The sequence below is a fragment of the Oncorhynchus keta genome, chromosome 20 (genome assembly GCF_023373465.1).
Source record: "Oncorhynchus keta strain PuntledgeMale-10-30-2019 chromosome 20, Oket_V2, whole genome shotgun sequence".
Taxonomy (NCBI): Eukaryota; Metazoa; Chordata; class Actinopteri; order Salmoniformes; family Salmonidae; genus Oncorhynchus; species Oncorhynchus keta.
The window spans coordinates 20,321,471-20,346,748 of record NC_068440.1 but is presented as its reverse complement, the minus strand read 5'-3'; the positions used below and the strand labels follow the sequence as shown (position 1 = coordinate 20,346,748).

Genomic DNA, 25,278 nt, shown 5'->3' with positions numbered 1-25,278 from the left:
GACATTTCTCCAAAAAGTATGATCTTTGTCCCCATGTGCAGTTGCAAACCGTATTCGGACTTTTTTTTATGGTGGTTTTGGAGCAGTGGCTTCTAACTTGCTGAGCGGCCTTTCAGGTTATGTCGATGTAGGACTTGTTTTACTGTGGATATAGATACTTTTGTAGCTGTTTCCCCCCGCATCTTCACAAGGTCCTTTGCTGTTTTTCTGGGATTGATTTGCACTTTTCGCAGCAAAGTACGTTAATCTCTAGGAGACAGAAGGCGTCTTCTTCCTGAGTGGTATGACGTCTGCATGGTCACATGGTGTTTATACTTGCAAACTATTGTTTGTACAGATGAACGTGGTATGTTCAGGCATTTGGAAATTGCTCCCAAGGATCAACCAGACTTGTTGAGGTCTACAATTATTTTTCCTGATGTCTTTTGATTTTCCCATGATGTCAAGCAAAGAGGCACTGAGTTTGAAGGTAGGCTTTGAAATACATCCACAGCTACACCTCCAATTGACTCAAATGATGTCAATTAGCCTGTCAGAAGCTTTTAAATCCATGATGTCATTTTCTGGAATTTTCCAAGCTGTTTAAGGCGAAGTCAACTTAGTGTATGTAAACTTCTGACCCACTGGAATTGTGATACAGTGAAATAATCTGTCTGTAAACAATTGTTGGAAAAGATTACTTGTGTCATGCACAAAGTAGATGTCCTAACTGACAAGAAATTTGTGGAGTGGTTGGAAAACTAGTTTTAATGACTCCAACCTAAGTGTATGTAAACTTCCCACTTCAACTGAGTCTCAACTCCTACAGTATCCTAGTGGTAATTGTTCCATTGCAGCCAGAGGTCAGGGTAGTCTTCAGCAGTCTCATGACCAGGCTGTATTACTGTATTCATTATCACAGGCTGGTGATGTTGTGTGTCCCCGGGTTGAGGGTTGTCAGAACCTCAGTCATCGTACACACACAGAAAGTCAGTCATCCACCCAGCATGAATTCGGGTTGGGCAGTGTCCAGATTGTCATACCTTCATACTGACCTTGTTTGAACACAAAGGGGCACTATTTTCCAACCCTACTGAGCTGTAATGCAAGGGTTAGCAATGCTATCAAGTACATGTAAAATCCCTTGTGAATGCAAGCTAAATGCTAACTAGCGTATTGCAAACATTTTATACAGTCTCTGACAAACTATTTGCAGGACAGACATCCCAGCTCATAAGGTCATGCAAGTAACTCAGAAATGCTACTCCGTTTGCTGCATAAAACAAGTATTAGACTGCAAGGCTCTTGATCCAGGAAGGGATTATCTGATGTTACCAAGAGAAGCTTCATTTTGCATGAAGCTAACCACTTAGCTAGATAACTAGCTAGCTCCTAAATTAGCAAACCAAATGCACAACTGAAAATCATTTAGTTAACTTAATAGTTATGAGGTCTAGCTGGCAAACATTCACCTGGCGCGTGACTCAAGTCTCTTGTTGTTGTTTGTAAGCTTCATTTTCAAAATAATTATGTGACCAGTGAAAAGAAGAGTACGATCTGCTACTTTCCCTTAACGTTTTACACAAGACTGCAGGTATTTACTTAAAGTAGCAACAAATATTAAAATGTATTTAATTTTTTTATTTAAAAAATAAGAATTTTCCGGTGTTGACAGTATTAAAAAAGCATCCCGTGGCTATTTGCAAATACACATATATAGGGTATACTGCCAAAGCCGAGTATGAATATGTTCTTTAAAAAAACTACAGACACACACTCACTCAGTAACCTTTCTCTCTCTTTTGCCTCAGGGGCCTTCATTCCAGCAGTTCCAGTTCAACCAGTAGTCCTGCGTTACCCCAACAAAATGGTGAACGCACAACTAAGCTCTTCTTTCTTTCCTCCCTCCTCTCCTCCAAACCATCCCTCTCTCCCTTACTGCTTTCCTTTACATACCTATCCTTCTCTCCCTCCCTCCGTTGACTGTTTCTCTCTTCTCACGGTGTGAGTCAGTCTGTGTCCGTGCAGAGTGGCTTCATGCTCGTGTGGAGCGATAGTTAATCTCTCTCTCTCGCTGTCTTTGTGCTCTCTCCCTCCCTCAGGTTTCATGTCCTTCTCTCCACTGCCCCTTCACACCCTCATTAATTATAAACCTGTGACTACCTGCTCTAACTTGAACTAGAAAGCCATGTGCAGAAGAGACTCCCTGGCTGCATCTCAATAGTCTAGTGGCTTCCTTTCCTCGTCTCCTTTCCTGCATCTAAAATAGTCTACAGTGGCTTTCAGCCACATTGTCTCAAGTAGACGATCCTCCATGTTGCTTTCAGCTGTCCAGTGTTTTCAGACCAGTGCAGACAAAGGAGAGGGGAGAGGAAGCCCCTGTAGGCCTCAGTCCTGCTGTGTGTAACCAATGAACACATTGGGATTTTGTGTTCGAGTGTTTCGAATGGACCAATGCTTTTAAATGGGAGTTATCGGTTGTTGGATGAATGACAACTGAGATGATTGTCTGACACACAAATCACGAATGGTCCATCTTTTGACGAATGCAACTCGTCCGAAAATAGGTGACTTAAGTTGACCTTTTGAAAAAACGGACAATCATGTACGATTTGATCCCTGTTCATGTATCTCAGTAAGCAGAGGAGATGCAGCATCTGTAGGTCCCAGTCCTGCGGTGTGTAACCCATTTCTTCTTCCTCTTCTGACAGGATACCATCACATGGACATGGCAAGGCCCTGGAGCGTGAGTATCTCTTCCTCGTTTTACATTATTTATTTTCCTCTCTGTCTTTTCTCTCTCTCCTCTCTATTGCTCTTCTCCCTCGATCGCCCTCTTTCTGTTTTTTTGTGGAGAGGTCTGGCAATATGGTTTAGATGAGAGGATGCTGTTGTGTATTCAGGCCTGTGGTTAATCTTCACAATATCCCCCTGCACAACTTCCCTCTCTTTCTGTTCTTTCATCTCAACCCCCCCCCACGTCAGTCTTTCTCTCTAACTCCTTTTCCCTTTCTGAATGAACTGATTACTCTCTCTCTCTCTCTCTCTCTCTCCTCAGGTTTGAGATACTGTGGCTGACACTGTGCCAGTTTCACAACCCCATAGAGATTGAGGTAAGGGTTATTTTTTGAGGTCAGCGGTTATTTGGCGGCGGCATATTAGACAGTGGGGCATCTTCCTGCTTACAGACATTGACAAAAGACTGTGAAGAAATAAAGAAACGGAAGATGGACGGGTGATATCACTTTTTTTCTCCCTCCAGTACCTACCGCTCTACACTCCTTCAGAGGAAGAGAAGAACAACCCTGCTCTGTTCGCCAACAATGTCAGACACGTCATGGCCAAGTTAGTACTGTGTCTGTGGCCTTATATCAAGCTTTTACATTGAGTTCACATCTGTCTATCTGTGTTTCTTGTGCTTCTCGAAATGCCTGCTACATACAGTGAGGGAAAAAAGTATTTGATCCCCTGCTGATTTTGTACGTTTTCCCACTGACAAAGAAATGATCAGTCTATAATTTTAATGGTAGGTTTATTTGAACAGTGAGAGACAGAATAACCACAAAATAAATCCAGAAAGACACATGTCAAAAATGTTATAAATTGTATACAGTATATCTGACATGTCAGGGGCGGGTCCTGACCGCTCTCTCTGTGCTCTGATAGGGCCCTGGAGCTGCCCATCACAGATTTGTCATTTGATGACTGCCAGCTGAGCCAAGCAAAGGGCCCGTTGCGTGTCCCTACCAACAGTAGCCTACTGCAGTTCAATAGACTCGCTCGAAGGCTCGGGTGAGTTGACTTTACTATTGGTCTTTCAGCATTATTACTCGTCCTTAACAGTTTAAGAACACTGACTTGTTTTGCTGTTTATAACAAAAGATTGACGTTGAATAAAATAAGAGTATTTAAAAATTATATAAATGTTTATTCTAATCTCTTACAATCTATTTTAGTTTAAGTGTCTGAATGCGTAGGTAGGGTATGAGCGATCTCCTGTACCTCGTTGTCATACTGGAAAATAATACTGGGTTTACTGGGAAATACTAAGACTAATACTAATGGTTTACTGGTCAAACTGGGAAATACCACTGGGCTTACTGATAATACTGAGAAATATTACTGTAATACTACTGGGCTTACTGATAATACTGGGAAATACTACTGGGCTTACTGATAATACTGGGAAATACTACTGGGCTTCCTGATAATACTGGGAAATACTACTGGGCTTACTGATAATACTGAGAAATATTACTGTAATACTACTGGGCTTACTGATAATACTGGGAAATACTACTGGGCTTACTGATAATACTGGGAAATACTACTGGGCTTCCTGATAATACTGGGAAATACTACTGGGCTTACTGATAATACTGGGAAATACTACTAGTTTACTGATAATACTGAGAAATACTACTGGGCTTACTGATAATACTGAGAAATACTACTGGGCTTACTGATAATACTGAGAAATACTACTGGGCTTACTGATAATACTGAGAAATACTACTGGGCTTACTGATAATACTGGGAAATACTACTGGGCTTACTGATAATACTGGGAAATACTACTGGGCTTACTGATAATACTGGGAAATACTACTGGGCTTACTGATAATACTGGGAAATACTACTGGGCTTACTGATAATACTGGGAAATACTACTGGGCTTACTGATAATACTGAGAAATACTACTGGGCTTACTGATAATACTGGGAAATACTACTGGGCTTACTGATAATACTGGGAAATACTACTGGGCTTACTGATAATACTGGGAAATACTACTGGGCTTACTGATAATACTGGGAAATACTACTGGGCTTACTGATAATACTGGGAAATACTACTGGGCTTACTGATAATACTGAGAAATATTACTGTAATACTACTGGGCTTACTGATAATACTGGGAAATACTACTGGGCTTACTGATAATACTGGGAAATACTACTGGGCTTCCTGATAATACTGGGAAATACTACTGGGCTTACTGATAATACTGGGAAATACTACTAGTTTACTGATAATACTGAGAAATACTACTGGGCTTACTGATAATACTGAGAAATACTACTGGGCTTACTGATAATACTGAGAAATACTACTGGGCTTACTGATAATACTGGGAAATACTACTGGGCTTACTGATAATACTGGGAAATACTACTGGGCTTACTGATAATACTGGGAAATACTACTGGGCTTACTGATAATACTGGGAAATACTACTGGGCTTACTGATAATACTGGGAAATACTACTGGGCTTACTGATAATACTGGGAAATACTACTGGGCTTACTGATAATACTGGGAAATACTACTGGGCTTACTGATAATACTGGGAAATACTACTGGGCTTACTGATAATACTGGGAAATACTACTGGGCTTACTGATAATACTGGGAAATACTACTGGTTTACTGATAATACTGGGAAATACTGCTGGTTTACTGATAATACTGAGAAATGTTACTGAAATACTACTGGGCTTGCTGATAATACTGAGAAATAGTACTGGTTTACTGATAATACTGGAAAATAGCACTAAGGAAACAGGCAGGTCTGTGTCAAATGGATACAGTGCATTTGGAAAGTATACGGACCCCTTGACTTTTTCCACATTTTGTTACATCCTTATTCTAAAATGGAATAAAAAATCAACACACAATATCCCATAATGACAAAGTGAAAAACAGTTCATAGAAATTTTTGCAAATGTATTACATAAGTATTCAAACCCTTTGCGATGAGACTTGAAATTGAGCTCATGTGCATCCTGTTTCCATTAGCATCCTTGAGATGTTTCTACAACTTGATTGGAGTCCACTTGCGATCAATTTAATTTATTGGACATGATTTGGAAAGGCGCACACACCTGTCTATATAAGGTCCCACAGTTGACAGTGCATGTCTGAGCAAAAACCAAGCCATGAGGTCTAAGGAATTGTCCATAGAGCTCTGAGACAGGATTGTGTCGAGGCACAGATCTGGGGAAGGGTACCAAAAAATGTCTGCAGCATTGAAGGTCCCCAAGAACACATCAGTCTTAAATGGAAGAAGTTTGGAACCACCAAGACTCTTCCTAGAGCTGGCCGCCCAGCCAAACCTGAGCAATCAGGGGAGAAGGGCCTTGGTCATGGAGGTGACTAAGAACCCAATGGTCACTCTTGAAAGAGCTCTCGAGTTCCTCTGTGGAGATGGGAGAATCTTCCAGAAGGACAGTCCTCTCTGCAATACTCCACCAATCAGGCCTTTATGGTAGAGTGGCCAAACGGAAGCCACTCCTCAGTAAAAGGTACATGACAGCCTGCTTGGAGTTTGACAAGACTCTATGAGAAACAAGATTCTCTGGTCTGATGAAACCAATATAGAACTATTTGGCCGGAATGCTCAGCGTCACATCCGGAGGAAACCTGGCACCATACCTACAGTTTAGCATGGTGGTGGCAGCCTCATGCTGTGGGGTTGTTTTTCAGTGGCAGGGACTGGGAGACTAGACAGGATCAAGGGAAAGATGAATGGAGCAAAGTACAGAGAGATCCTTGATGAAAACCTGCTCCAGAGTTCTCAGGACCTTCAAACTGGACAACGACCCTAAGCACACAGGCAAGACAAGGCAGGAGTGGCTTTGGGACAAGTCTCTGAATGGCCTTGAGTGGCCCAACCAGAGCCCGGACTTGGACCTGATGGAACATCTCTGGAGAGACCTGAAACTGTGTTTCAAACCTGAAAATAGCTGTGCAGTGACGCTCCCCATCCAACCTGACAGAGCTTGAGTGGATCTGCAGAGAAGACTGGGAGAAACTCCCCAAATACAAGTGTGCCAAGCTTCTAGCGTCATACCCAAGAAGACTCGAGGCTGTAATCGCTGCCAAAGGTGCTTAAACAAAGTACTGAGTAAAGGGTCTGAATACTTTTGTAAATGTGATATTTCAGTTTTGTATAAATTTGCAAAAATGTCTCAACCTGTTTTTGCTTTGTCATCATGCTGTATTGTGTGTAGATTGATGAGGGGGAAAAAAATATTTATGTTACAGCCTTATTCTAAAATGTATTAAATGTGGAAAAGGTCAAGGGGTCTGAATACTTTTTGAATGCACTGTATGTTGAATACTTTAAGATACTAGATCATACAGTATTTGAGATGTACTTGATTTAGCCATTAAACCAGTGGTTTTCAATCTATTTTTCAGCGGGACCCTTTTTTTTCCCTTTTTCTGCCAAATATTTTACAACCTTAAAATCTGTCACTTTAGATTTTCACATCAACAAGTAACCTTCATTCAATTTTCCTCTCTCCTATCAAGACTAAGAGAAATGCATTCACTCAATATAATTGTATTTTTCTAATTGTCTTTCTCAATAACGTTTGTGTATTGTCCTTTAAAATAATTTGTACTCTTGACCTGACTGTGGTTCAGCGTCGTAACTGACTTCAGTGGGCAAATGCTCACCTTCGATGGCCACTGGCACGCTGGAGAAGTGTGCTCTTCCCGGATGAACCCCAGTTTCAACTGTACCTGGCAGATGGCAGACAGCATGTATGGTGTCGCGTGGGCGAGCGGTTTGCTGATGTCAACGTTTTAAAAAGTGGCCCATGGTGGGGTTATGGTATGGGCAGGCATGAGCAACGAACACAATTGCATTTTATCGATGGCAATTTGAATGCACAGCGATACCTTGACGAGATCCTGAGGCCCATTGTCATGCCAGTCATCTGCCGCCATCACCTCATGTTTCAGAGTGATAATTTATGGCTCCATGTTGCAAGCATCTGTACACAATTCCTGGAAGCTGAAAATGTCCCAGTTCTTCCATAACCTGCAAACTCACCAGACATGTCACCCATTGAGCATGTTTAGGATGTTCTGAATCGACTTTTACAACTGTGTGTTCCAGTTCCCAGCCAATATCCAGCAACTTCTCTTAGCCATTGAAGAGGAGTGGGACAACATTCCTCAGGCAACAATCAACAGCCTGATCATCACTATTTGAAGGAGATGTCACGCTGCATGAGGCAAATGGTGGTCACACCAGATACTGACTGGTTTTCTGATCCATGCCTCTATCTCTATTCCCAGTTGTGAAATCCATAGATTAAGGCCTAATTATTTTATTTCAATTGACTGATTTCCTTAAATGAACTGTAACTCTGAAGTCTTTGCAATTGTTCCATGTTGTTTATATTTTTGTTCAGTGTGTGTATATACTGTGTGTTTGTGTGTATAGTGTTATTTTGCGACCCCCCCCCACAGCTGTGTGTGACCTCAACTTTAAATACCACTTCATTAGCTTCTAGCCACACCCCTGGACAGTAGTGGGAAATGTAGTTCTTAACCAAGTGTTCTCTATGTGCAGGTTGAGAACAGGGACTACAGATACAGTCTTACAGCAGCAGGCTAGCAGAGCCAGGAACATTTGGGGATACAGACTGGGATTGGAGGACTTTGCTCAGTACCTCGACCTACCTGTGACGGACATGCTCACAGAGTTACACAGCCTTTTTAACCAGGTAGGTATCTAATACACACCACACACAACTCACATGCCAGTAGTATCCCACACACACTACTTTTATTCATGCAAAATTAGTAGAAATAAATATCTTTCTCTCTCTTCTGCTCTCTCTTTCTGAAGCATGGAGATGACCAAATAGATGTCAGGGAGTATGTGATAGCCCTGTCTGTGGCGTGTCAACCCTCTAAAGCCATGGACACCCTCAGGCTCGCCTTTGGAGTGAGTGAAAGACAATGAAGCATTATAACAGTTCCTATGAAACACTATAAGAGCCCTATGACTGCTATACTAGATACTATAATAGCCTCATGCCTGTTACTATAAAGTGTTTTGAAATAACTGTCTGCTCTAAAGCATTATAACTGTCCTATGTCCTGACCCCGGTCAGATGTACGAGGCGAAGGAGGACAGGGCGATCGTGGAAAAAGAGCTGGCGTCCATTTTGAGAACGGCGTTGGGAGTAGCAGAGGTCGACGTTACAGAGTTGTTCTCAGCAATCGACACACTTGACGCAGGGAAGATCACACATGGTGATATCACACACTAACACCCTTGCCTTTCTTGCGCTAACACTTGCACTTGTCTTTCATCACCAGCACTGACTTTGCTGATAGTTGCTTATTTGAAGAAAAGGTTTTTACCAACTATGATTGTGATATGTGGTTGTGTCACCTAACTACTATAAGCTGAATGCACTGTAAGTCACACTCGGCGTTAAGGGAGCTTGCTAAATGAGTCAAATGTAATGAAATCCAACTAACGGGATCACGGTCAACCCTGCCATTAAAATCTCTCTCTCTCTGCTTGTCCCTCTCTATATCCATCTGTAGATGACTTCTGTCGGTTTGTGGTGCAGCACCCAGACTTTGCTCAGGAGTACCTTCTCTCCTCCGGGGAAACCCCCTCTACCCCCCACACCGTCCCGTTGACCAACGGGTTCAGTGTGGACCATTACAACACAGAGGAGCCGACCTGCAGCCTCTCTGGACAGAAGAAGAAAGAAGACTGAGAGACACTCAAATTAATCCATCTACTGCCTATGACAGAGAGAAAGGAGGGAGGAGGGATAGGAGGAGGACTGGACCTCTACCAAACAAATCTATATTCTACAGTTACTATATCTTCTGTCGTTGTGGCCTGTATGTTCTACCAGAGAGAAGGAGCGAGGGATAGTTTATTTCAGACGGATAGAGGAGATTGAGACTGAAAGGGGGAGATGGTGGTGGAGAAGGGTTGGGTATGTTGAAGTAGAGTAGAGGAGGATGAGGGAGAGATGGATAGAGATAGTTGGTTATTGAGAGGATATGAGGGAGGGTGGAGCCGATCCGTTCCTCCGGACACCATCTCACACCAATACTCCATCTTTGTTTTGTCTGCTAGTGTTTTCAAGGACTTCATGCTTTCTAACTTTCCAACATGAGTTACAGAAACTGGATACCTGAAGTTTTTAGAAACACTTTGGCTATTTATTGTAAAAAGGGTTTTACTTTTTTCTTATGTATAGGTATTTATTTGTCTTTAATTTTTATCAAACTATCTATGTCTGTTATTATGACTACTGTGCACTCTCCAGTAAGATTTTTATTTTTAAGATTAGTTTTATCAGGTGATTAAGCACCAAACTGAGCTCAGCTTAATCACTGCCTTTCATAACGAGATTGACTGAGATGAATTGGATCAAGCTGAAACGGGATGACATCCAGACTCAAACTATTCTTCAACTAAGCATCTCCCTGCCTCGTAGACCATAGCAACTCACAAGACATTAAACTGTTAAAATGGATGAATATGGGACCAAACTTCAACTTCTTTTTAAACCAGGGGCCTCTTGCGCGTTCACATTGAGCTCCGTATTGCCTTTTAAACCATAAACATGTGTTATTTTAATGTTGTCTGAGCTTAAGTGAAGCATGTAACAGCATAAGTATATTTATTTTCATAAGCATAAAGACTGGGGTCTTCAGATGAACATGTGTTGTTTTCTTTTTTTCTTATTGGATGAACAGAGTACCAGAGTTGGGATCCATCTCAAATGGCACCCTATACTCTATATAGTGCACATTTGTCTCTGGTCAAAAGCTGTGCACTATATAGGGAATAGGGTGCATTTCGGACATAGCCTCAGTTAAAATATTCAGTTAAGATGTTTCCCTCTTTTTTTTTTAGTTACCTCTCATATCACTCTGGAAGTAAGTTGCCCTTAGGCAAAGATCTAAGATCAGCTCACCTTGCTGAAATTCTAACATGAACCATTTAAGCATCGGCAATCATGAAACTGATCTGGGATCAGTTCTGACCTTTATGATAAGCAATCAATCTATTTCCTTTTCGTACTGGTTTTGTTTTGAATTCTCTGTAGTTTTAGCTTTGAAGCAACACCTTTTGTATGTTGTACATTTGTGGTATATAAATCTTTGAATGTTTTTGAGTATTCATTTAGTAAGAAAGTGGATTGGAAATTATGAATACCTATGCAGTGCTCCATGCCTTCAATGTTGAGAATTAAATCATGACATTTCCACAACTGCAGTGTTTTTATTTCCACTAGTAGGAGCTCTACTCCTGAAATAGATATTCGGCTGATTTCTGATTTGATGGTGGCTATTCTGCGCCTATGGCAATTAGCCTATCTCCTCGCCAACTGCCTTATATCTGCACCAATAAGAGAACACATGAAAGGTGAAAGCAATGTCTGTGGTATTTGTGCTCAACGGTCTAGTTCTGAACGTTCTGTCATGAAGGTAATAGGTTAACATTGCGCCCATGAACACACACCATCTTGGCGTCAGCTAAAAATAGACCGGTTTAAACTCTAACTGTGATGAGGAAAGAGAGCGGGATGAATTAAAGGGAACACCACTCCAAATCTAATTCACAAGGCCCAGAGAGTGAGCGCGTTAAGAGGGAGCGTGTGCATTCAAGTACATTAGATACACTGATGTTAAAATGCAACTGTAAATTGATAATTTGTACAATTTGTTTTCGAGTCTACAGTTATTGCTGTGTTCGCGCTCTCAATTCAAATGGCTTTATTGGCATGGGAAACATGCTTATGCACACAGACTAGTACCAAAACAAACAGGCAATTATAATGGACACTCCCCATTTTGTGCGTCATATGGGTCCTTGCACTAGACTAGATGGTGTCGCACTTTTTAGCAACCATTCAACGGAATATGAACTGTAAATATTTGAATAGACAAAGTAGATAATTTCTCATGTAACGCCATTTCAATTTAATCAGCAGTGTATTTCCGTGCTATGACGTTGAACGAAGACAAAATCAATTATAATTGAGATTAACGGCTGAATCACATCCGGTCGTAATTGGCAGTCCCATAGGGCGGCGCTTAATTGGCCCAGCGTCGTCCGGGATAGACCGTCATTGTAATTAAGAATTTGTTCTTAGCTGACTTGCCTAGTTAAATAAAGGTTAAATAAAACATAAACGTCAGCTGGCTTCCTGATTTAAATACATGTAGATTAGGTAGCTGGCTAGCAAACTAATAACAGCCTCGATTCAAGTGAGAATACAGGTATTGTACTCAACGATTTATTAACTACTAATCGAGAGGTGATGGGATAAACATCAGGGGTGTAATCATTAAACCGATTATGTTGCAAAACATTTAGCTACAGAAACCGTTTACTCCAAACTGAAAACTCAAACGAAAGTTTCTATTGGACATATTCGGGTAACGTTAGGGCCCTCCTTTCCGTTTGCTTCAATTTGGTTCTTAAGCGGTTTCTGCAATGAATACACCCCAGTTGTCTTCATGGCTGGACATTTTAGTATAAAGTACATTTTCTGACTGTATTTATCTGTGCTCTTAGCAGAGAAACATGGAGGAGTCAGCAAGCACCATAGAGGTTACAGTGAAGACCCTGGACTCCCGGAGCAGGAGCTACACTGTCCGGAGAGAGGTAGGCTGTGACTTCTGTTTTAGCCTGAAATCCAACGGCGTCTTTTATGCTGTACACTTATGAGTGGGACATGCATTTATTCAGCCCTGTACTAGTGATGCACTGAGCCTGTTATTTCCCCTTTAGTTGACATTGAAGAGGTTCAAAGAACACATATCTGCGTCAGTGGATATCCCAGTGGAAAAGCAGAGACTAATCTACCAGGGTAGAGTGCTGCAGGATGAGAAGACGCTGAATGACTACAGTGAGTAAAAAAGCCAGCAACTATTCTATTCAATGGAGACTAAGTAATGTAAACTCAGTAAAAAAATAAGTGTCCTCTGCATTTTAATTTCAGCTAAGTTAACGTGTAAATATTTTTGTATTAATTTGTATCAACAACTGAGACAAACTGAACCATTTCAACAGACGTGACTAACAGAAAATAAACAATGTGTCCATAAACAAAGGGGGGCTCAAAATTATGTCAGTATCTGGTGTGGCCACCAGCTGCATTAAGTACTGCAGTGCATCTCCTCATGGACACCAGATTTGCCAGTTCTTGCTGTGATATGCTACCCCACTCTCCCGCCAAGGCACCTGCAAGTTTCTGGATATTTCTGGGGGGTAATGGCTCTAGCCCTCACCCTCCGATTCAACAGGTCCCAGACGTGCTCAATGGGATTGAGATCCGGGCTCTTCACTGGCCATGGCAGAACACTGACATTCCTGTCTTGCAGGAAAGCACGCACAGAACATTCCTGTCAGGGTGAGCCTGCAGGAAGGGTACCACAGGAGGGAGAAGGATGTCTTCCCTGTAACGCACAGCGTTGAGATTGCCTGCAATGACAACAAGCTCAGTCCGATGATGTTGTGACACACTGCCCCAGACCATGACGGACCCTCCACCTCCAAATCGATCCCGCTCCAGAGTACAGGCCTCAGTGTAACACTCATTCATTTGACGAGAAACACGAATCTGACCATTACCCCTGGTGAGACACAACCGTGAAGAGCACTTTTTGCCAGTCCTGTCTTGTCCAGCGACGGTGGGTTTGTGCCCAGAGGTGGTGACGTTGCTGGTGAGGACCTGCCTTACAACAGGTCTACAAGCCTTCAGTCCAGCCTCTCAGCCTATTGTGGACAGTCTGAGCACTGATGGAGGGATTGTGCGTTCCTAGTGTAACTCAGGCAGTTGTTGCCGTCCTGTACCTGTCCCGCAGGTGTGATGTTCGGATGTACCAATCCTATGCAGGTGTTACACGTGGTCTGCCACTGCGAGGACGATCAGCTGTCCGTCCTGTCTCCCTGTAGCGCTGTCTTAGGCGACTCTCAGTACAGACATTGAAATGTATTGCCCCGGCCACATCTGCAGTCCTCATGCCTCCTTGCAGCATGCCTAAGGCACATTCACGCAGATGAGCAGGGACCCTGGGCATCTTTCTTTAGTTGTTTTTCAGAGTCTGTAGAAAGGCCTCTTTAGTGTCCTAAGTTTTCATAACTGTAACCTTAATTGCCTACCGTCTAAGCTGTTAGTGTCTTAACGACCGTTCCACAGGTGCATATTCATGAATTGTTTATGGTTCATTGAACAAGCATGGGGAAACAGTGTTTTAAACTGTTTACTATGAAGATCTGTGAAGTTATTTGGATATTTACAAATTATTTTTGAAAGACGGGGTCCTGAAAAAGGGAACGTTCTTTTTTTTTTTTTTTTTTGCTGAGTTTACTACATACATTGTGTCTGCACTGTTTTAAAACGATTGAGATTACTGAATCTCACAAACATTGCCTTTTAAAATGATTAATGGTATATTGGTGGTGTAAGTGAGAGCACCTTGTTCTAGTATCCTCTGACCTGCTGTTCTCCTCTCTCCTCCACTCTCATTCTTTCCTGCACTCATCTGCTCCTTCTCACTCCCTTCACTCTTCCTTTTCAGATGTAGCTGATAAGGTGATCCACCTAGTGGAGCGTGCTCCTCCTCAGACCTCCCAATCTGCTGGCGGGCGAGGAAGAGTGTCATCAGGAGGAACAGAGGGAGGTGCCACCTCTTCCTCCCAGGGAGGCCCCCAGGACCGCAACGGGAACAGCTACGTCATGCTGGGAACCTTCAACCTGCCCATCAACATCATGGACTCCCAGCAGATTCAGGTGAGACAAGGTTGTGTGTTGGTGTGCACTGTGCAGCTGTTTCATAGAGTGTTTATTAATAGGACCCTGAAAAGCTTGTTGCCATAAGACTGCTAAGTATTTAGTCCGGGTAGCTATTGGTTAACTCATTCACTAACTGCATTGACCCTTTTTGCAATTACTCTTTTAACTAATCACATACACTGCTGATACTGTATCTATCCTGTTGCTTAGTCACTTTATCCCTACCTATATGTACATCACATACAGTGCCTGCAAAAGTATTCATCCCACTTGGCATTTTTCCAATTTTGTTGCATTACAATCTAATTTAAATGGATTTTAATTCAATGTAATGGACATGCACAAAATAGTTTCAATTGGTGAAATGGAAAAAGGAACTCGTTTATAAAAAATTATACAAAACTCCTGAAAGTGGTGTGTGCATATGTATTCACCCCCTTTGCTCTGAAGCACCTAAACAAGATCTGGTGCAACCAATTACCTTCAGAAGTAACATAATTAGTTGAAGTCCACCAGTGTGCCATCGGTCACATGATCTGTGTCTGTTCTGAAAGGCCCCAGAGTCTGCAACACCACTAAGCAAGGGTCACCACCAAGCAAGTGGCAAGGAGCTCTCCAAACAGGCCAGGGACAAAGTTGTGGAGAAGTACAGATCAGGGTTGGAATATAAAAAAATATCCCACGGAGCACCATTAAATCCATTATTAAAAAATTGAAATAATATGGCACCACAACAAACCTGTCAAGAGGGCCGCCCACAAACTCATGGACCAGGCAAGGAGGGCATTAATAAGATAGGCAACAGAGACCAAAGATAACCCTGAAGGAGCTGCAAAGCTCCACTGCAGAGATTGGAGTATTTGTCTGTAGGACCACTAAGCCATACTCCACAGAGCTGGGCTTTACAGAAGAGTGTTTGCCAAAAGTCGTGTGGGAGACTCCCCCAAACATATGGAAGAAAGTACTCAGATGAGACTAAAATGTTGCTTTTTGGCCACCGAGGAAAATGTTATTTCTGGCGCAAACGCAACACCATCCCCACAGTTAAGCATGGTGGTGGTGGCAGCATCATGCTGTGGTGATGTTTTCCATCGGCAGGGACTGGGAAACTGGTCAGAATTGAAGGAATGATGAATGGCACCAAATACAGGGAAATTCTTGAGGGAAACCTGTTTTGGTCTTCCAGAGATTTGAGACTGGGATGGAGGTTCACCTTCCAGCAGGACAATGACCCTAAGCATACTGCTAAAGCAACACTCGAGTGGTTTATGGGGAAACATTTAAATGTCTTGGAATGGCCTAGTCAAAGCCCAGACCTCAATCCAATTGATAATCTGTGGTCTGACTTAAATATTGCTGTACACCAGCAGAACCCATCCAACTTGAAAGAGCTGGAGCAGTTTTCCTTGAATGGGCAAAAATCCCAGTGGCTAGATGTGCGAGGCTTATAGAGACATGCTCCATGACACTTGCAGCTGCAAAAATTGGCTCTACAAAGTATTGACTTTTGGGGGGGTGAATAGTTAGGCACGCTCAAGTTTTTGTTTTGTTTTTTTGGTTCACAAATATTTTGCATCTTCAAAGTGGTAGGCATGTTGTGTAAATCAAATGATACGAATCCCCCCCCAAAATCTATTTTAATTCCATGTTGGGCAACAAAATAGGAAAAAATGCCAAGGGGGTGATTACTTTCACAAGCCACTATCTAACTCAGATTCCTTGTACGCCTGCTTATCGACTTGGTACTGGTACCCAGTGTATATTGCTAAGTTATTCTTAGTCATTGTGTATTTATTCCTTGCTATTTTTCTATCATTTTGTTTATTTTTACACTGCATTGTTGAGAAAGACCTGGTAGCATTTCTCATTCTATACCTGTTTAAAGCATTTGACAAATACAATTTTAGGTAGTCTTTATTTGTTTGAATAAATCTAATATTAAGCACCTAAAATGTCTTGAATCCAAAAGTTTTAAAGGGTACCTGATGTATTTCTAGAAATAGTTGAGTGTCTAGATTTGAATTTATCAAGTGTAGTAGTACTAATAAGTGAATTCCTTGGCAGATGCAAGTGCAGCAGATGATGGCAGGAGTGGGAGAAGCAGGAAGGAATACCAGAGTCAGCACCAGCACTGGACGAAGTCTTTACCATTTTTATTGTCCTATAGATTACTAATATTACTAAGGTATGTTCATGATTTGTCTTGTTTCTAGCGCAATGGCTCAATAGATATGCATATCAACGTTGCCCAATCAGTGCAGAGCGAGCCCAGGATGAGGCTGCAGTTGGCTGAAAACTTCCTAAGAGAAACCCAATCTCTGCTCCACAGACTGGAGGTAGTTACAACTCGCAGACTGTTATGCTATTATGATATGCTACACATCTATTTTCAGTGAGTTGACCTTTTTAGACATGTTTGTTTGCAGGGTCAGCCCAGTGACGTGCCATCTCGAGCCGAGCCGGAGACGTCTCAGTCCACATCTTCCTCCTCAGCTGCCACTAAAGGAGCAGCACAGCCAATGGACACCTCCCCTCTTGCTCCTCCCCCTCCCACATCTTCCACCCAGACAGAGGGACCACCCCACTCCGGGCCCAAGTAAGTGCTCAAAAGGAAAATCCAGTTAAAGTACAATCAAAATGCTCTCCTGTGCCTCCTGAAAACACAGCTGTCTCTCTCCCACCCCAGCCCAGCGGAGCTGGTGGAGGTTTTGTTAGAGGTGAGGAGGTTGCAGGAGAGGCTGGGTCCCTTCGTAGAGAGAACTAACTCCATCCTGGGAGCTGCCACTTCAGCGGACTACATCAACGTAAACACTACAACTCCATTTTCCAGCAACTAGCTATTGCAACCTGTGCAACCTCCCTTTTTTTACTTCAACCTTCTACTCCAGTTACATTTTCATCCTCCAAGAGTCTAAGCCGTGGGGGGGCTACAAAGCTATATGGAATTGTTTTAAGGTCGTAGCAAGGATCATATTGTTTAATTTTGAAAGGAAGTTTTTTTCTGGTGCCTGTCATTTGTATTTATTAGGGTTCCCCATTAGCTGCTGCCAAGACAGCAGCTACTCTTCCTGTGGTCAAAATGCATTAAGGCATATCTACATTTTGTATCGTATAATACCACCATACAACAATATTACAATGTATGTGTGTACATATCTGAGAGATGAGAAAGATCAGGACACTATTTTCTTTTCTGCTTAGTGCCAAAAATAAGTCTGCATAAATACTTCCATTCATTATTTTCAACTGGTACCGGGGGACCTTCAGATGAGGCCTGTGGGCATCCTAGAGCATAACAGCTGACATTTCATATTAGTGTGTAGGCCAAACTGTTTGGATGCTACAGACAGAAGTTGGCAGATTGGCTGTACTGACTTCCGACGAGTCCCAAGAAGCTTGTTTGCTGGAGAGCAAAACGGAGAGCGTCGCCTTTCCATAGAGTTTGTAGTCCAAACCGTTCAGATGCTACAGGTGATGTGAGAAGACTCATTTTTGTGAAATCTCATTGTCTGACGAACACCACTCTCGCTCTTTCACTGCAGATGAGGAAGTGCAACACTGGCGGATGCAATGGATTGAGATGCATCCAATGCCAATCTGATCTCTAGTTTATACTGACACATTTTTATGGGGATGTTTGTATTATGCTAATTAGATTTCAGCGTGGATGCAGACATCGACCTTAGGCGGTTAACTTTAATGGTGTCGATCAGAAGAAAAGTTGCATCATAAACTGCACCGCAGAGTATAGTGAGTATTTTTGAATAGGTCAGTCAGTGTTTTGCTTGAGGAAAATGGAGCCCTAAACTGATGTGAATCAATTACCACACTTCTTTTTTCGTCAGACCCAGGAGAGCGAGGAGGACCAGCATGTTCTCAACCTGGTCGGGGAGGCTCTCAGTCTCCTTGGCAACACCCTGGTTACCCTTAGCGACCTGTGTTGTAACCCGGCCACTCCTTCCCCCCGTCACCTCCACGTGGTTCGGCCCATGTCCCACTACGGCTCCCCCGTCCTGCTGCAGGGTGGTATGCCCCACCATGTCCCGGTAGGTCACTGTAGAGTTTCTTCCACTTATACTCTCAGCAATTTTTGTATTTCAGTATCAGGGCCTAATACTAACTAAACGTTGTACATTTTACCAGCATTTAGCTGTTGGTCCGGTGCAGATTTACATTATTGACTTGTCTTCAGAGAAACCTGGGGACCACTATGGCAGCTGAGGGCCTAGCCCAACCTTCTCAGGCCCCTGGCCCACCAGAGAGCCAGGCCCTCCCTCCACAGCCCAACTCAGCCAATCAGCAGCCAGGTCAGGGCCAGGGGGCTCCGCATGTGATCAGAATCACCCACCAGACCATGCAGCCTGTGATAATGATGCAGATGAACCTGGATGGTGAGAGGGGACATTTTTATTTTCTCTTGCGCTTGGTGAGTTGTCATGCCCTAACTGTTTCTCATACGTACCAAATTATCAATACATTAGGTATTCAAACCGAGAGAGACAGTAGTCATTGTTGATCTCCTATAGGAAACCTTAAAGTTGTGTTAGCGCAAGCCTGGAACGGCGCAATAGCTTGCATACCCAGTATGTATATTCAGAGTTGTAAGCTAATGTTTTCTCCCTGGTTGGCTCTCCATTAGATTCTGGCAGCAGCCCTCAGGTCCAAGGACAACAGATCCCTATTGGTACTGGACAGTCTGGTGAGTGCTCTTGACCCCTACATTATATTCACTATGGTAGTATATACACCAGACAGCCTTAAATGACTCCTATACCACAGTCTCTGAACCACCAGTCCCTGGGATGTTGCTGACTGTTTAATCAAGTATTTATTTCTGTGCTCTCTCAATCTGAAGGTGCCACTCCGGTCCACATCCCAGACCTTCCTCCAGAGTTCATGCAGGTCATCATCCACCAGATCTCTCAGCAGACCGGTCACCCCGGGCAACCAGGAGCAGGTGTCCCCGGGACCACCTCCAGCTCTGAACCCTCTGCCCCTCACAGCGTTCTGCCCCCTGGGGCCAGGGTTGTGGTTACACACCCCTCCTTCTCCCCCCACACCCCCCAGCCTGTGGTCACCAACATCAACCTCGGGGCTTCAGTACCCTCTACTGGCGGACAACACAACCTACAGGTGAGGCAAGAAGATGCAGACATGGAGAAGTCTGTAGAATGACTTTGGTCTGGGTGTGCAGCCCTGCTCTTACATGCTCATTCAGTTGATCTCTTCTTCCAGGGCACACCTCTGGCTCACTCTCCCGTATGTCAGATCAGTGGTCTGGTTGGACAGCTCCTGATGCCTGGACACCAGGGTGAGTGATTGGTTGATTATTGTATTGGGTGAATGATGGGTTTTATTTTGTAGTGTTTAGTGACATCACTATGATTTTGCATGGTATATTCAGATTATTTCTATAGATTTGCCATGTTGGAAAATACACATTTCTGTTTTGTGAAAATTAACAGTGAATCACAAGTCTGTCTTCCAGGTGACCAGACATCCACCAGCTCCTCTTTATCCACCTCCTCCAACCCAGTCCCTCCCCTGCCCTCTGGGGAGACCACCTCTGGCCAGACCACCGCCTCTGTGGGCCAGCCATCGGAGGGGGTTGCCGAGGCCAACCTAGCCCAGCTCCTGGGCTCCCTTCTGGGTGGCACAGGTGGGCCAGGAGCCCCTGGTTCTGGAGCTAACCCACAAATCACTGTGACCGTACCTGGAGTCCCAGGGTTTTTCCATGGCATGTCAGAATTCACCCAGGTGAGATTAAATTATTGAACCCTATTGGTACCTTCTTGAGAACTCTAATAATCCTTTTGACTGAAAAGTAACTCTTAGGTAATTACGCTGTAATGAAGTTAAAGTAGTCATAATTAGTGGAAGTTGAATAGTCAATTAGCAGAAGTTGAAGTAGTTGTAATTAGCTAATTATTAGGTGTAAGTAAACTCCAGACAACTAGATGATTGCAGTGTTACCCAGCAGTTCCTCTCCCATTTCTAGGCTAACCAACCCGTGTTCTCCCGACCCACAACCTCACCCGGCCAGGAGCCTCCTCCTGGCCAAGGCACCCCTGCCCCCCCTCAGGTGGCCCCTGGGGGTGTAGGGGACCCCTCCCTGAGCCCGGAGCTGTTTACAGGTATTGTCCAGGGGGTCCTCTCCACCATGATGGGGGCTCCGCAGGGGAACGGGGAGAGCATCGCTCAGTTCATCCAGAGACTTTCTCAGACCACCAACCTCTTCACACCTGGATCTGGGGACGCAGTCGGTGAGTCACTGACGAAAGGAAAAACCTTAACACTTAACTGTTGTACTGGTCTTTCACTCATACACATACTGCTAGCACAGAAACGATTGTGGCCATTTCCATGGTTTTACTTCTAATGACTGGGATATGTTGGGGTGGCAGGGTAGCCTAGTGGTTAGAGCGTTGGACTACGAACCGGAAGGTTGCGAGTTCAAACCCCCGAGCTGACAAGGTACAAGTCGTTCTGCCCCTGAACAGGCAGTTAACCCACTGTTCCCAGGCCGTCATTGAAAATAATGTGTTCTTAACTGGTTAAATAAAGGTAAAATTAAAAAATGTGGTCGTCTTACCTCTTACCTAATACTTTTATTGTAAGTGTCTCTGGTCAAAAGAGGCTGCCAAATGACTAGAATATACATGGAAGAAAACTAAACATTTATCAATCTACACCTGACCTGATGGTGTGCCTTGTCACCTGTGATGTGATGGCCTATTTGGGGAAAGGGGAAATAAGTTTTTTCTGAACTTGTTCTTTGACCTGCAGGGTTCTTCGGGGACCTGTTGTCTCTGGTGGGTCACAGTTTCTCCATGGTGGACATGGTGTTGTTACTCCACGGTAACGCCCAGCCAATCAGCCGGATCCAGTCCCAGCTCACTGACTTCTTCAACCAGCACTATCTGCAGGGTCCAGAGCCTACTGATGCCAATATCAACGTGAGTAACTCTGCTCTACTGCCAGCTGCTGTTTTAAAGAGAATCATGGCATGAAGTTGCCACAGTCTTCTCTGCATTAGCAGTGAACTTTAATTAAGACCAACGTTTGTGCCATTTCACCTCAAAGGGTCTGTTCTTTATTTGATCAATCTGCTTGATGTTTAGAAACAAACTACATTGTCTTTGCAGGCAGCATCTGAGGACCTCATCAATGGCCTGGAGGAGTACATAACAGAGAGCTTTGTAAGACTCACTCACTCTCAATTTGTCACAATATGTTGATAATGCTGTAATAATACTGTACCCCGGTCTCTCTCCCTCTCAGGCCACAGTGACAGTGAGGGAGGGAGTGGACATCATTCAAACCAACATCGCTTTCCTTAGACTGCAGTTCACCTGCATGGCCACGCATATCCTACGCTGCACAGGTAAAACACGCAAACCCCTTAGGTAAAATACAGCTTTGCTATACTAGGTCCTACGCATTGTTACCAAACTGGTTCACCGGAATACTGACAATCCTCCTCTAGTACCGAACAGCAACATGACTACATCTGTTGTGTTTGTCTCTACCTCTCTGCAGACCACACGTTTGGCCACCGCCTGCTGCTGCTCTGCACCCAGGGTCTGTTTGAGTGTCTGGCTCTCAACCTTTACTGTCTCCGCGGGGAACAGGGAGCTCTCACCCAAGTCCTCAATCACTACATCGTTAGTATACTCTATTATTTGATGGACTTTAGTGTTTCCCCCACCGGTCCTCAGGACCATAGCCGTTCCACATATTCTCGGGTTTCACTACATTTACATAGTAATTTAGCAGACGCTCTTATCCAGAGCAACTTTCAGTAGCGAGTACTTTTCTTCTTCTTACTGTACAAGCTAGTTGCTAAACTAGTCAATGAATCCCATTGTATCTGGTAGTTTAGGTTGTGGGTTGAGTCCTGTTTGGTGTGGATGGTATAGAGCTATATGTTTTCTCTCTGTCCACAGAGGAGGATGTCAGCAGAGGTCAACCCCAGCCTGGTCAACTGGCTGACTAGTATATTGACCATGAGACTCCACGTCATCCTGGAGCATAACCCAGTCACTGAGGACCACATCCAGCACTATGTCATCCACACACGGAGAGCAGAGCCTGAGGCACAGGCTGGACAGCAGACGGGCACACAGAACATGGTGGTGAGTGATTGTGTATGGAGGTACATGGGTTAGTCTAGCCAGGTGGTGTTATCTGAGGCTTATAAGGACACTGCATGCTTGGGCACACCTAGAAAAAGATCTGGTAATTCCATGACATCAGCAAGGAAGTTCACAGCTTTGAGGACATGTTAGTCTTCATACAGTACAGCTAACGTTCTCTCTCTCCATATCACTAGATGGCTGAAGGTCTGTCCCCAGCCACCACAGCAGGGGAGGCCATGGCTTCATCAGGGGACAGACAGGAAGTTAGAGTGTCCCCCGAGGTGACCACCCCCTCGCGGAGAGCATCATCAGGGGAGATCGGAAGAGCCGTTGCCATGGCGGCAGGAGGAAGGGACGAGTCTGTAGGAGATGTGGAGCCCTGGGCAGCTGCAGTGCCCCCTGTAAGGGGCTATGCTTTACTGTTTAGGGCAGCGTTTCCCTAAGCTCTGTTCTCGGGATCCCAAGGGTGGCTTTTTTTCCCTCCCCCTAACACTACACAGCTGATTGAAATAATCAACTCAACCTTTGGTTATTTGAATCAGCTTGGGAAACCTGGACCGAGTTTGGAAATGGCTGGTTTAGGGGTTAAGTTCCACAAAGTCAAGAGATGGTATTTAGGGTGCCTAGAATCCCACCAGATGTAGTATTTGAACGTGTGACTAAACAGTTACAGGCCCACCTCTTCAACCTGTGTTTGTTTGTGTTTATCAGGAGTGGGTTCCTATCATCAGACATGACATGCTGTCTCAGAGGAAGATAACTCAGCCCCCTCTGTCTGACGCATACCACCATGGGATGCCTGCCAAGAGGAGGAAGGTGAGTGTGTGGGGGGCTTCATTACTGTCACTGTGCTTAAGACTGCTCATGTAACATTCTTGCAGCAAATGTCTGAACTTTCCTGGTTATTCTGACTGATCTCTAAAGCGAGTGAGCGCAACATCAAATACAAATTAGCTTTTCTCATTTATTTAAGATGAGGTAATACTTCTAGTTTAAAAAGTCCCATTTCATACCGACTGAACACCTCTGGTTAGTGTTGACCTGTTATCCCCCTCACCCAGACTCACCAGGGTGAGGGCCCTCAACTGTGCCTGTCTGTGGCAGTGAGCCGGGCTGCCCGGGCTGCAGGAGCCATACCTGTCACTAGCCCAGATAGCCTCCAGGGGGAGCTAGAGGAGCCAGAGCTGCAGGATGCCTACCAAGAACAGGTAAACTATGGCCAGTGTTACTTTCTAGAGGGTGCAATGTCATCCCTAAGCCAATCAAACATACATTTGTAATGAAGTCAAAAGTTTAAAAAGTAAAACTGAGCCCAAACCTCCTTCTGGTTCATGTTCACTCTGAAACAGCAGGGTGAACGAGACTTGGAAGTGTGTCAACGTCAGACTAACAGGCCCTAACCTTGACTCGTGTTTGTCTCAGGTGAGGAGTGACATCAAGGAGAGAGTGAGGGGTGACCAAGACTTCAGCTCCCAGTGTTTCCCCAACACACACAGGGCCTTCTCTCTAGATGACTTTTAAGTCTTATTGGTCCTCAGGCTTGTCAACAACTCCATCTAGCCAATCAGTTTTTTTTTTCCCCTGGATGACTTCTAATCTGTTACCACACCTGTCAATAACCACACCTAGCCAATCACTCACAACCATGTGATGTATCCAGGGGTGTGTTCATCATGTCAGCTTGATTTGGGACATTTCTATCTTCAACATGTAATGTGCCCCAGACTCCATTCTGCAACATTCCCTGCAGGTCTCATATCCAATGAAGGACAAAGAGCTAAGGACACAGACATGACTTGCTAAGACCCTGCTTTCTCATTGGGCTGCCACGGAAAATGCCACTCACTGAAAACCGAGAAGAGCTTTACAACCTGGCTGTCATCTGTGTGCTATCTTTCCCATTTCAACACTCATTCCTAACTGGTTGTCATCTATCTGTATGTCCTGTTGTCCTTATGAGGCTTTAAATTGTAAATGAGCACAAATTGTACATTGTATTAAGAATGTGATAATGCAACAGCTATTTCTTGTTAAGTTAATAAAGTAGCAAAACCTTCCATTGGCTTTTTGTTTTTTGTGTTTAGCTCCAATATCCTCAGAGGTGAAAGAAGCACTAGCCTGTTAAGCACAGTTCAGTCTGGTTTATTGTAAAACAATGGTGAGTAGTATTCAGTCTGGTGTAACCCGGCTATATGATTACCTATTTACTTTCAAAATAGGATGTTAGGTTTGGGTGTTAAGGGTGATTGTCATGTCATCTAGCTGTTTTTAAGTGACTACGGAGCTCAATGGTTGTTTAGCCGTCATAACTGCCATGATAAAGAGAAACCTTGTTATATGCAGTTGTATTTTCTAGATGGTGATTTATTTCTAGAGCCTGACTGTTGTAAAGTTCACTACTCTATAACTTGAATGTTGCTTTGAAATAAACATTTAGTCAATGTAGAAATGCTATAGGAAATTCCTCGACAAGCCACACTTAGTCATTTAAAAGAAAATCCTGTATTTAACTGACCATTCGGATCTTTCTGATATCTAAATAAGATTTTAAGTTGTCTCAGTGTTAAGGTGATA

At 43.7% G+C, this 25,278-nt stretch overlaps 2 protein-coding genes across 8 annotated transcripts in view; both read left to right on the top strand.

Annotated features, from left to right (window-relative positions):
• The window catches only part of LOC118399534 (lysophosphatidylcholine acyltransferase 1-like), a 42,789-nt gene extending 31,757 nt beyond the window's left edge, over nucleotides 1-11,032 (top strand). The window contains exons 6-14 of the mRNA XM_052472257.1: nucleotides 1,791-1,849; nucleotides 2,691-2,725; nucleotides 3,038-3,092; nucleotides 3,242-3,324; nucleotides 3,646-3,771; nucleotides 8,350-8,503; nucleotides 8,629-8,727; nucleotides 8,897-9,038; nucleotides 9,339-11,032. Coding sequence (XP_052328217.1) covers nucleotides 1,791-1,849; nucleotides 2,691-2,725; nucleotides 3,038-3,092; nucleotides 3,242-3,324; nucleotides 3,646-3,771; nucleotides 8,350-8,503; nucleotides 8,629-8,727; nucleotides 8,897-9,038; nucleotides 9,339-9,517 — 932 coding nt within the window. The 3' untranslated portion in view covers nucleotides 9,518-11,032. The remainder of the gene's footprint in view (nucleotides 1-1,790; nucleotides 1,850-2,690; nucleotides 2,726-3,037; nucleotides 3,093-3,241; nucleotides 3,325-3,645; nucleotides 3,772-8,349; nucleotides 8,504-8,628; nucleotides 8,728-8,896; nucleotides 9,039-9,338) is intronic.
• Nucleotides 11,033-11,663: 631 nt separating this feature from the next.
• Nucleotides 11,664-24,761, top strand: LOC118399533 (large proline-rich protein BAG6-like). Of its 7 annotated transcripts, none has more exons than XM_035795690.2 (24): nucleotides 11,664-12,044; nucleotides 12,343-12,432; nucleotides 12,559-12,676; nucleotides 14,352-14,563; nucleotides 16,631-16,684; nucleotides 16,780-16,902; nucleotides 16,993-17,162; nucleotides 17,253-17,370; nucleotides 18,412-18,612; nucleotides 18,759-18,957; nucleotides 19,206-19,265; nucleotides 19,422-19,699; nucleotides 19,802-19,877; nucleotides 20,043-20,323; nucleotides 20,610-20,829; nucleotides 21,353-21,522; nucleotides 21,712-21,765; nucleotides 21,848-21,950; nucleotides 22,106-22,230; nucleotides 22,513-22,701; nucleotides 22,899-23,105; nucleotides 23,416-23,520; nucleotides 23,766-23,912; nucleotides 24,127-24,761. In XM_035795690.2, exons 2-24 carry the CDS (start codon nucleotides 12,352-12,354, stop codon nucleotides 24,223-24,225), a joined length of 3,390 nt encoding a protein of 1,129 aa, XP_035651583.1. In that variant the 5' UTR covers nucleotides 11,664-12,044; nucleotides 12,343-12,351; the 3' UTR covers nucleotides 24,226-24,761. The 7 variants fall into 7 exon arrangements, with proteins under 7 accessions (XP_035651583.1, XP_035651584.1, XP_035651580.1 ...); XM_035795691.2 differs by having other exon boundaries at nucleotides 20,565-20,829; nucleotides 24,054-24,196; XM_035795687.2 differs by having other exon boundaries at nucleotides 11,665-12,044; nucleotides 12,346-12,432; nucleotides 20,565-20,829.
• Nucleotides 24,762-25,278: the final 517 nt, after the last annotated feature.